The sequence below is a fragment of the Astatotilapia calliptera genome, chromosome 4 (assembly GCF_964374335.1).
Source record: "Astatotilapia calliptera chromosome 4, fAstCal68.1, whole genome shotgun sequence".
NCBI lineage: Eukaryota > Metazoa > Chordata > Actinopteri > Cichliformes > Cichlidae > Astatotilapia > Astatotilapia calliptera.
Genome location: NC_137425.1, coordinates 27237783 through 27248438, shown reverse-complemented (window position 1 = coordinate 27248438; position 10656 = coordinate 27237783). Strand labels below are relative to the sequence as shown.

Here is a 10656-nt window from a genome sequence, read left to right as displayed (position 1 = left end):
ATGCCATGATGATCATCACATTGCTATTTTAAGCATGCTCGGTAGGGTGTGATTAACTTATTGGAGGAAATAAAATTCTGAAACAAAACGTCACTATCCAAACAGATGAGTGTAGTCTTTATTTCAGTTGGATGAGCTACAAAAACAAAGTGAAATGCAAATGCTCATGAAGGTTTAAAAAACCAACAACACATGAGAATAAATAACTTAGTTTATTACACAACATTATTGACTTGAAAATGTACACATTAGTACTCAAGTAATCAGTTTTCAAATCACCCACAGCAGATTTTAACCCACCCCTACACAAACAGTGCCGGTAAGACAAGAACCTGTAAAATCCCCCAACACACCGACAAGTACACCCACATTCCTCAGTATGCAGTGAGCGTGCCAGTGTGTCAGAAGAAAAAGATGCGTACACTTCCTTAACAACAAGGCGGCACACCTTAATCTCAATTGTGGCGCACGCATGAAAAAATGTCACTCTTTGTCAGTCTGTTTATTTTTCACCAGCTGTACAGTGTCCCTGTCCTCAAACATCCCAGCATTAGAAAGAATCCCACAGCTTTCTTCTTCTTCAGTGCGGCACCGAGCTGGTCATGGATACGAGGACGAGAAAGAGGTGATGGGGAGGCAGAGCATAGAGCAGTAGGATGGGTGCAGAGGCTGAACTTGGCCCAGCAGCGGTTGGTAGGTCCTCCAATCCAAACCGCTTCCCGGCTTACAGCACAGAGACACCTCACACCTGCGGGCGAGACAGAGCAACACTGCATTAGACTCGGAGACGCTGAGGTTGTGATTCACATTTGGAGAAAAAGGAGGCACAAGAAAGAAATTTGCCCCCCATCCCCATCATTTTCTCTCAATGCATTTAACAGATTACATAAAACAGAAAATAACAGCATGTGTGGCATATCTGTATGTAGCTGTGCAATGGTGCTGAGTGCAAAGACGTTGGAATAAATTATGGAATAAATCAGGGACAGTGAACTAATTACTATATATACAGCATATACATAAGGACAGCGTATAAATAGTATATAGGCACTGACAACAACAAAAGATAACATATACAGCACACTTTGGTTCAGCTTTGTTCAGTTGATATTTAAATCAAGTATATTAAGTGCTGCTGATTTATTGTGCTTCATAATTGGGGCTGAAACCTTAAAGGTTTTGTTGTTAATGCTACAGTAATGCACAAATACAAAAGTGCAGCAGCTCATCTGGTGTCCTTCTTTCTGAAGAAGAAGAAGCAGGTCTGGAAAATGCTTTTAAAATGAGCCAGTTGGTCCTGTTGCTTAAAGTGGGTCTTGGGAATTTTTCGTATTTTGTTAACAGAAAAGAAAGGTCATAAAGAAACTGTAATAAATCCACCAGCTTTGGGCTTTTTATCTAAGGTTTTTGTGGAAGTCTGGATAAAATTACTAAATTTATTTTTTGTTATCAATTTATGCTCCAAGACATTATTAGAAGTTAAAGTATTTTGAAGTTTGGTGAGAGTGTTTTCTTTGTGTAGGGGTCCCAAGAAAGAGGGCAAATGAAAGACTGAGCTGATATGTTTTTTTAAGTTATAAATATGAAAGATCAGCAGCTCAACATCTGTCCACATCTTTTGCTTGTAACAGTGTAATTTTAACACGTTGCTTTGATCCTTTCATGTAAGTCACGCATCAGAGTATATTTATTTTCCAAGGCTTTAAAATGCAGGAGGAATTCTTTCTGCCACCAAAGTCAGAGGTGATGCTTCGTTTTATACCTGGTGACACTTTGAATAAACTTCTTTTCATCCTGATCCAAACACACAGCAAACGTCGTCCCGGGATCTCTCCCATTCACCTGCATCTTGTCCACCTTCACTTCTGAGACTGAGATGTGCTGCCGGAGGGAGAAGAAGTGTGAGGAAGGGAAGGGGGGTTGTTTCAAAGGGAGAGTGAGCACGTCATCACATTTAATATCACCCTCACCTGTTTGTAGCCCTTTTTGGACTTGGAGCACTGCCTCTTCAGGACTTCAGTCATTGTGAGCTGCAGGCTCTCTGCTGAATCTGCACAGGCAATATTTGAATAGCTTAACTTACAACAAAGCATAGGCAAGACAAAGAAAAAAACAAAAGAAGAAGTGGGAATCACACGCACCGAGCTGCTGAGGTGTCCTCCACTGTTTGTGAAGATTAATCGATGTGCACATGATTTCTTTATTGATCCACTGGCTCCTCCCACTGATTGCCACCTGTTGCCGAGTCACAGATTAAGGAAATACGCCAGGCTGTGAATTTAAACATCATCTTATTGCTTGTGTTGCAGGAAACAAGTGTGTGGGAACAATACCTTGTTGTATGCAAGGCTTAGTGTTAGAGGGACAGCCTCTCGTTCCTCATCAATGCCAAACCTTTTGCTGGCAGCACCTTCAGAAAGAACACAAGGCAAAATTAGACGCACATGTGCAAAAGTGTGTGTTTGCCTGAATGGTGTCGCTGCTGTCTGATTACAGACATCACAGACTGATTTCAGAGTGTGACTCACCCATGGCCTTCACAGCTCTGGTTCCAGCCGTGTGTCCAAGCTCCAGAGACTGAATAAATACTTCCCTTCTCCTCTCTCCTCCAACCAGGGTGAGCTGTGCAGAGGAAGGAAGTATTCATGGTTATTGTGTCCTGTGCATGCCTGTGTATGTGTCTGTCTGCGTGTGTGTGTGTGTGTGTGCGCATGAATCTGCTCTGACCTCAACCTGGTAAAGCTGCACCAGAACAGGCTGGTCTGCATGTCTGCAGTAATAAAGCACCAAATCAGCCAGCAGGGGCAGCTGCTCCGTACCGCTGTTGCTGTGCGATACGCTGTCATCCTTAGAGGCCGCCTGAGTCATTTAAAAAAACAAAACAAACTATGTTGTTATGTTGGCAGCATGCGCATAAATTAAGTATGCTCATTAAAATAGTTTTGCCCAACTCGCCCCTGGTATAAGGAGAACTGAAAAGGTCGCTATTTTTAGGATGAACTTCTGAAACACTGAAAAGTCCCCACAAAACTGATTCAGCTCATGAGGTGTTTTCAGATCTCCAAAAAGTCCTCCACACATGGAAAAACTGAGAGATTTACTATGATCATCACCATGATCTCCAGCCATTTCATTGCTCCTTTCATATAGCAAGTGCCTCACAAGACCTCAAAGGATGTGTCCAAAATGAGGCCTAGCTTACTTTTAGTGCTAGTTTGCTGTAAGAAAAATTAAAACAAGGACACTGGATTCTTTATTCCCTGTAATTCAACTTCATCACTTAAGGATAGTGATTGGAAAAACATCAGCGACTTTTATAGACTTCTACTGTGTGGCGTATGAAACACTGAGAGGTGATGGTGACTGAGTAAAATATACCTGAGAGAGCACGTCAGAGGACAAGCTGAGCAGACTGAGGACATTTCGCTCATACCAGGGATCCATTATACCCAGCATGTGAGCTATATCTGTCGTCCAGTCGTCCACTGCAAGGCCATTTGAGTCCTGTATGAAAAGTAAGGTTGTCTGTTCAATTATATTAATGACATTTTATTATCCAAACTGTTTGCACAGCCATAAAAACATGGCTGTTATTTTACAGTACTCAGTGCTTAATGCTACCCGGTGTGTTGTTCAGCCGACAAATCTGCAGCAACTGTTTGATGCTATCAAGTCAATATGGACCAAAAATCTCTAAAAGTAGTAGCTGTAAACCCAGTACTAGCAAGGTGCACCTAATAAACTGGCCATTGAGTGTATATATCAGTTTTAAGTTTATAACGAGAAAACTTCAGAAATGGCAGGTTGTTAAAAAAATGTCTACAAAATCAGATTAATGCGAACTCAGCAGCCAGTGCTTTGGGTAATGTTCAGAAATAGTGTCAATCACTCATAAAGGAACAGTCTGATGAAATTGTTCTAATTACCAGCAGGGGGCGACTCCTCTCTTCCAGACTTTTAAGAAATCTATGAGAAAGTGACTTCTCGCCTCCCTTCATTAATGATGTCAAAATATCATTTGTTGAAGTTTTATTTAACGCAACGCAGTATCAATTTTGACATGAATCTATTTAGAGAGAAGCTGATTGTATGATGATTTGAAGTGTTGCTATGAAAGTTCTTATCAAGTTGGTTTTGTAAAGTTGAACAAACAGCAAGCAGGCAAAACGCTCAGATAAAGGTATCGAAACAAAACTAAAATAAATTTGCTGGCTACATCCATCTTTAATGTACAGTCTATATATTTGACGTCTAAGTCCTGGAGAGAAAGCGAATTTATTATGAACAATGAAAAGACGTTTTTTTTGGAGCCAGGCACATAAAGTACTCATTCATAGCTGATCAATGAAATTAAAAGTTGTTTTAAGGATTATTCTTTAAAAGTGGTCCCATCCTATCTATGAACATATGGAGATAAAAGACGGGATAAACTGAGATGCAGAGGCGGCAGATGTTCTCACCACAGAGGTAGTGGTTTTGGTTAAACCTACTATCCGCTCCTCAGTTGGTGTGTGCCCTCCTCCCGGACTTCCACTTTGTCTTTTGGTGGGAACAAAGTAAAACTGCAGCTTGCACACCTTGGTGAGCTGGGGACATTTGCTCTCTTTCTGATGCAGGTCGCTGTAGGCTCTGGCCAGCCTTCCAGCCTCTCTGTCACCTCCAAACACCACCACCTTGACGAGGGTAGGTGCTTCTACCAGATCCTCCTCGTTGCAACTCAGGATCGGTCTCCTGCGGACGCACAAATGCTTTTGAGGGGAAAGAGGATCCAAGGGAGCAGGGGACTCATGAAGGGGATGAACTTTGGAGGGTTTGAGGTGTGACTGAGTTCTTTCAAAGTCTTTGTGGTAGGCCATGCTCTGGACACGGCGGCAAACCCTAGGACTGCGAGAGGGCTTGAAAAGCAAAGAGAAGCCTAGGAGGGATCTAGACTTCTTCTTTGGTTTCTTTCTAGGTTTGGGCTGTCTGTCTGGTCTTTCCTCTATGTCCTCCTGTGTTGTCTCCTCGCCCGATTCCACACCCGATGAGCCAGACGGCACAGACCAGCTGGAAGACAGAGAATAGCCAGAGTCCCTGGAGGACGAGGACGCGGTGGAGATGCGATGACTTTGAAACTCAGGATGATCTTTGTTTCCTTCCGGTTCGTCTTCCTCATCAAAGCTGGTGTCGTTATTGTCATCATCGTCAAGTCCGGTTTTAAGGAAACAGTCTGATGAATCCATGTCATTCTGAGCTCCAAGAATGTGTTTCAGAACATCTGCAGTGATGCAAAGAGCAGGATTAGCGTTAGCAGATTATCCTGTAGCTCAGTTAAAGGAAGCTTTAGTCATAAATCTGTTTAAACTGAGCTTGTTACCAAAGTTATCATTTTCCCAGTGGCATTTGTGGCATTTGGGGAAGGGCAGCGTGAAAATGTCAACAGCTCCTGATGAGAAGAGGAAATACTGAGATTAAAGTGAACAGCGCCATTTTCATATATAGTGCTTTCATGTTATTTCATGTTATTCCCTGACCTACCCATGTCTGTGCCTTCATCGGCACGAGCAGGTATAGCAAGGCTTTCTTTGAGCCTCTCCATTCTTTGGAGTATTCCCTCTCTTGCTGATCCAAGATCTGCTGCAGAGGCTGCCATCTCCATGCTTTCTGTCAGTGACTGCAGAATCTGGTCCAGCTCCTCAGGCTGCTTACTCTGAAAGAAACATTAAACATTAAGAAAAAAAACAAACAAAGAAAAAACTTTAAGGGGAAAAAATTGTGAAAAACCTTTAGATATTTACAGCTTGCAACTAGGGATGTAGTTCTCCTGTAATACAGTAAAATTACATATAATATATAATAATATTTACCTACAAATAAAGGTGCGGTATGCTAGAATAAGGGGGAGGCAAGTCAGATTTTCACAGGAAGCAAAGAAATAATTATACCGTAGGCAAATTTAAGTAAGTGATTTTAAGTAATATGCAATTGAAAAGTATAGTCACATTAGAAAGTGTTACCAAAACAGTCAGTGAGGAGTCACCTGCAGGGCTTTGTGGAGCTCCTGTAGGTCATGTTTGGTGCCCAGAGCTGCCTGAAAGCTGTGCAGGATCAGAGTGATGGTGACGTCTCTGCTGCAATGCTGGGAGGCACTCAGCTGCTCGGAGACAGACTGCACCTCTGTAGGAACATCATCATCTGGACTCACCAGCAGTACCGTGCTGCATACATTAACGCCCACAAACACACACGCAAATGTTTAGTGCGCACAGAAATATCAGCAATGTTTAACTCATTTAACAGATCTTTTTTTTAATATTTTCACTCACATTCTGTAATCATTACATTTTTCGTGGACTTACATGGTTTTAGAGCCGTGAATCTCATGGGAAATACCCTGCTCCGTCCTTACCAGTCTTTGAAATGAAATACCTACAGCAAACAAATAGGAGAAAGGTCAAATACATGGATCTACAAGTATGAATGCATGAGGTGGTTTTGTCAGGGAGACACTGCCTCCATGTGGTCACATGGTAATTAACCAAACCAGTGTTTTCTATATTTTCATGTGTCAACACCAAATGAACTCTATTAGACCTTCAGTGTTGTTATATTCTCTCTTATAACTTAACTGGTAAAGTAACAATGCCTTTTTGGTTGTTAGTAGCTTACTTTAATAACCATTTTGAGGAAAGGCACATCAATGCGCACATACACCACACTTGGTGTTCTCTACTTTACACAGAAAGTAGTACCACAAAACTATAAACTGATTTTACTAAATACATAACAAGTGTCAACAGCAGTCAGTCACTAAGTGGATTCATATTAGGTGGCACTTAATTCTACTGGTGGAAGTTTCCACATTTACCAGCAGAATTAACCACCATTTGGGATTGTTTGGTCAAGTCTGATTACCTGATTAACCAAGTCTGATTAACATTAAACTGATAAGTAGCTTTGAGTTAACTCTAAACTATCTGTTAGCTGCTTTGTTTTGAACTCAGTTTGCTTCCTCCTTCTCTGATTAAAGGATACAACCTTCTTCTTTTTGTTTCTATTAAACTGGCTTTGCTGCCAATGACGCTCACTATTATTGTATAAACACTTAGCTAGTAGTAACTACTGGTGGTATCTATTGTTATGTCTTTCATATTTTACTGCTGTGCATATTAGTTTCATTGCAACCTGGTGCTCGGAGCTCCTGCTGGATGACATTAAGCAGACGTTTAGCAGCAGAACTGCAGGGCTCGGGCCAGGACAGGAAACCATGGAACAACAGGTTGGCGTCCTGCAGCACGCCACTGTTTGCTGGCAAGTAAGGAGCCTGCAAGAGTGAGTAAGTGTTAATGTAAGTTCCACAAATGTTTTTACTGTGCAGCTGATAATGGGAGGATTCCTTCTCATTTCTGTCCTGATCAGTAAATAATAACTCACTCTCAGGAGGGTGGAAGAGAACAAGAGCGAGAGCGGCACCACCAGCTCATACTGACACTGCTCCAGCACCTGTAGAGGAAGAAAAAACTTGAATTGAAACCACTGCCTTTCCTCCTATAGCAATAAACAGCGCAGAAATTGATGTTGGTGTTTCGGCTTTTCACCTCCTTTGTTTTCCTCAGTATTTGCTGTAGAAGGATGAGGAAGTTGTGGGGATCTCTCTTCACAAGTTCCTCCAAAGACCAGCGATTGATGCACAGTCCGGCTAGTCAGGGCAGAGAGAAATTTTAAAAAACCTGAACTGAGCTGCGTATTTCTCCTTTTAGGTTTCAGTCTGATGGCAACCAGTAAACAGACTGTTCAGGTACTCGGCTTATAGTTAGAAAGATGCTTGAAAACGATGACGCCACTTTCACTTTTGCTGCCTGTTTTTCAATGAAGGGTTTTTAGTTAGAAATTTTAAAAAAGGATCTTGCATAACCGGATACTTGCTCATTCTGTGTGTCACCACTTTCAATTCCCATTTTTCTCTTACAGCTCCCAGTTCATTGAGGGTATAAGTCTTATTACATTATTATTATTTGGAAATAATAAATATTTAATATTTTAAATAATATTTTAAATAATATTATTTTAAATAGTTTTACAGTTTTTCCACCAGTAGTCTTAACATGTCTTCCCCCGCCCCTCATAGTGGTTTGTTGGGCTGATGATATCATTTTCTGGGGTGTTACCATTAAAAGCAGCTTTGCTTTTGAATCCTACCTTTCCAGAGCTGTGTGTCAGGAGTGTCGACACCCAGGTGACTGAGGCAGCGCTCGAGGACATGCTGGATTCGATCCTCGGTGCACGAGCTCTGATCCAGCGTCTGCATCGTCTTCTACTGAGGCAGACAAATAGAAAAAAGCTAAATTACTCCCTTTGATGCTTTGGTCTCTTTTGGTCTCTGGTCTCTTCAGTCACTCAGACTTCCCACTGATGGTGCTGGCCACACTTTACAATCATTGTTTATCCCTTTCCAGACCAACACTTGCTCTCACAAGCAAACAGCAAGTGTCCAACCAGTGTCCACAGCAGGGTAAAAAAACACAGCAGACTGGCACTTCCTAGTAATGCCAGTGAGTCACAGACTGGGGGAGTGGACCGGAGATGAGCTGGTGGAAAACAGCTCAACAACTTCTACTTTTTCATTCTTAAAATCAGCTGGTGACACCACATTCATGTGACTCACAAGCAAGTTGGAAATGACTTACAAACGGACAACTTCCTATTTGAGCCTCTTTAGTCCTAAATCAAGCAAATGTGTGACTTTGAAGTAAACATGGTCGCACAAGAAAAAAGAATTGCTGGAATTCACTTACATGCACCTGTGGTTTGGGCGTTCACACATTTAGCTGCAATAAAAAGCGCACAGTGAAGTAGGTAGCAGCATGAGCAGATTCCCCTGAGACATGGTTTGCTGCAGTATTTACTTAACTCAGATCACACCCTATGACATGGATGAGAAGGAATATTTCCCCTGGTACTTTTTCTAAGGAAGCTGTAACTGGAAAAATGGGCTAATCTCAACCAATCAAAATGGGAAAAGGCCTCTCTGAGGCACACAGTGTAAATTAAAGGGAACATCTTGTGTCATTTATATATATATTGTCGATGCTCATATTAAGCATGCCTAATGAAATAATGTGAGCAAAACGTTTCAAGGCTTCAGACTGCTCCAAACATGTGTTTTCCAGCACTTTTTTCTTGTCTCAGCTTCATATGATGTCACTGAGATAGGATATCCCTTATACGGTTATCTCAGGCGCAACAGCCCCACCCACCTGCTGTCCAAACTTGTTTACCAGAGGCAGTCAATGAGAAGACAATTAGCTTAAAGGAAGGGGAAGAAGATTAACAACAGCTTGTTTTAGACAGCAGGCCCAGTGTAAAATATGTAGGCATTATTTTGAATAGCAAATTATCCAAAGAGTTCAGCAACAACCAAAAATATGTAGCTTGAAATGTGGATAAAGAGTCCAGTTGAAATTTTAAAAGAAAAATGGAACTACTCTCTTTAGACATGGGTAGACATGCAGAGCGTTCACAGTATTGCAACATAGTGGTGACGCCGAACTTTTATTTTTTTAAGGGGCTTGCTTCCATGGTCAGATGAACTCAGCTAACCTTTCACCAACATCACCAGTCTAATGAGCTGTTTCAGCCACATATCCCTTACTTTCAGCTGCCTACGGTATTTCTTATAGGTAATGATTTCAAACTTTGTGTAATGTGTTTGTGTACATGAAGACACACACAAACACAGAGACACACATCCTCTACTTGGGAACGGCCGTAACAGAGGATACAGAAAAACAGGAATTAAAGCGGAACATGAAACAAGTCACTGACACAGACAATGACTTTTAGTCACGCTGTGGCTTCGTAGTCGTAGTTCAAGCTTAAAATCTAAAGCTGCAGGGCACGAAATAACTACATCTGCACATAGCACATGACCAACAAGGATATGCTGGAAGTATTTGTTTGCAGCAGCTACCTGGCATATCCCCTAGCAGCGAGCAAGTCCATCAATTGTCCACTGAGGAAGCAGGTGTTAATCCATTGTATGCTTTCAGGTTATATTGTTCAGGCCTGCCATGTAAACATGACGTGCCACAATGCAAAAAAAAAAAAAAAAAATACCATTATTTGATGGGAACTTGACACAATAGGATTGCTGCACTTTAAGCCAATCAAATGTATTTTTATGGCGTGACAGCCTGGTTACATCAACATCAGCTTTCAACAAAAGAAGAGGAACAGGAAATCTGCAGAGGTTGAATTAAAGTTTGCCGTTAGGTCTCTTATAAGCTGGGTGATAGATGCTCGTTCTAAAACGAGTTACAGACAGCCTGATATGAGCAGAGATGCACATGCAAGTTGATGCTTAAATGTTTTTAATGCGCATAAAATTAGAGACAACCAGCAAAGCGAGATAAATCTTACCAGTGAGCACTGTAATCTGTGTCCTAGATCATCCCAGATGTACCACAACTGAGAAACGCCAACGAAGGGAAACAATACGGAGACCACATCCTCCTGTGTTGGTGCTTTTCAAAAATAGACCCTCCAACTGCACAGCTAAGAGAGCATGTGCTGCAAAACAGGAACTTGATGAGTCTTTATGCTGAAGTAGTTTACACAAGACATTGTGCTGAAGCAGTAGGAGGAGTCTTTTTTTAAGACAGACCTCATTTGACTAAA

General features: G+C 41.6%; 1 protein-coding gene across 2 annotated transcripts; it reads right to left on the bottom strand.

Moving 5' to 3' along the window:
- Positions 1-90: 90 nt before the first annotated feature.
- LOC113021238 (phosphoinositide 3-kinase regulatory subunit 5-like) lies at positions 91-10555 on the bottom strand. 2 transcript variants are annotated; one of them, XM_026165786.2, is made up of 18 exons: positions 10399-10555; positions 8179-8296; positions 7578-7678; positions 7414-7482; positions 7165-7303; positions 6339-6408; positions 6020-6197; positions 5518-5689; positions 5357-5425; positions 4461-5257; positions 3379-3504; positions 2728-2859; positions 2529-2622; positions 2334-2410; positions 2142-2235; positions 1971-2050; positions 1763-1881; positions 91-748 (listed from the first exon to the last, which is right to left on the bottom strand). In XM_026165786.2, exons 2-18 carry the CDS (start codon positions 8285-8287, stop codon positions 601-603), a joined length of 2574 nt encoding a protein of 857 aa, XP_026021571.2. In that variant the 5' UTR covers positions 8288-8296; positions 10399-10555; the 3' UTR covers positions 91-600. The 2 variants fall into 2 exon arrangements, with proteins under 2 accessions (XP_026021571.2, XP_080157120.1); XM_080300994.1 differs by having other exon boundaries at positions 8179-8293; positions 10399-10554.
- Between the last annotated feature and the right edge of the window lie 101 nt (positions 10556-10656).

Bases quoted from the DNA above. Each gene is read 5' to 3' on its own strand.
- LOC113021238 (XM_026165786.2), bottom strand. From the start codon at position 8,287: ATGCAGACGCTGGATCAGAGCTCGTGCACCGAGGATCGAATCCAGCAT. The intron at 5,258-5,356 runs GTAACAAGCTCA...GCATCACTGCAG, and splicing joins CTGGGAAAATGATAACTTTG to ATGTTCTGAAACACATTCTT. The intron at 2,236-2,333 runs GTATTGTTCCCA...ACTCGGCAACAG, and splicing joins TAAGCCTTGCATACAACAAG to GTGGCAATCAGTGGGAGGAG.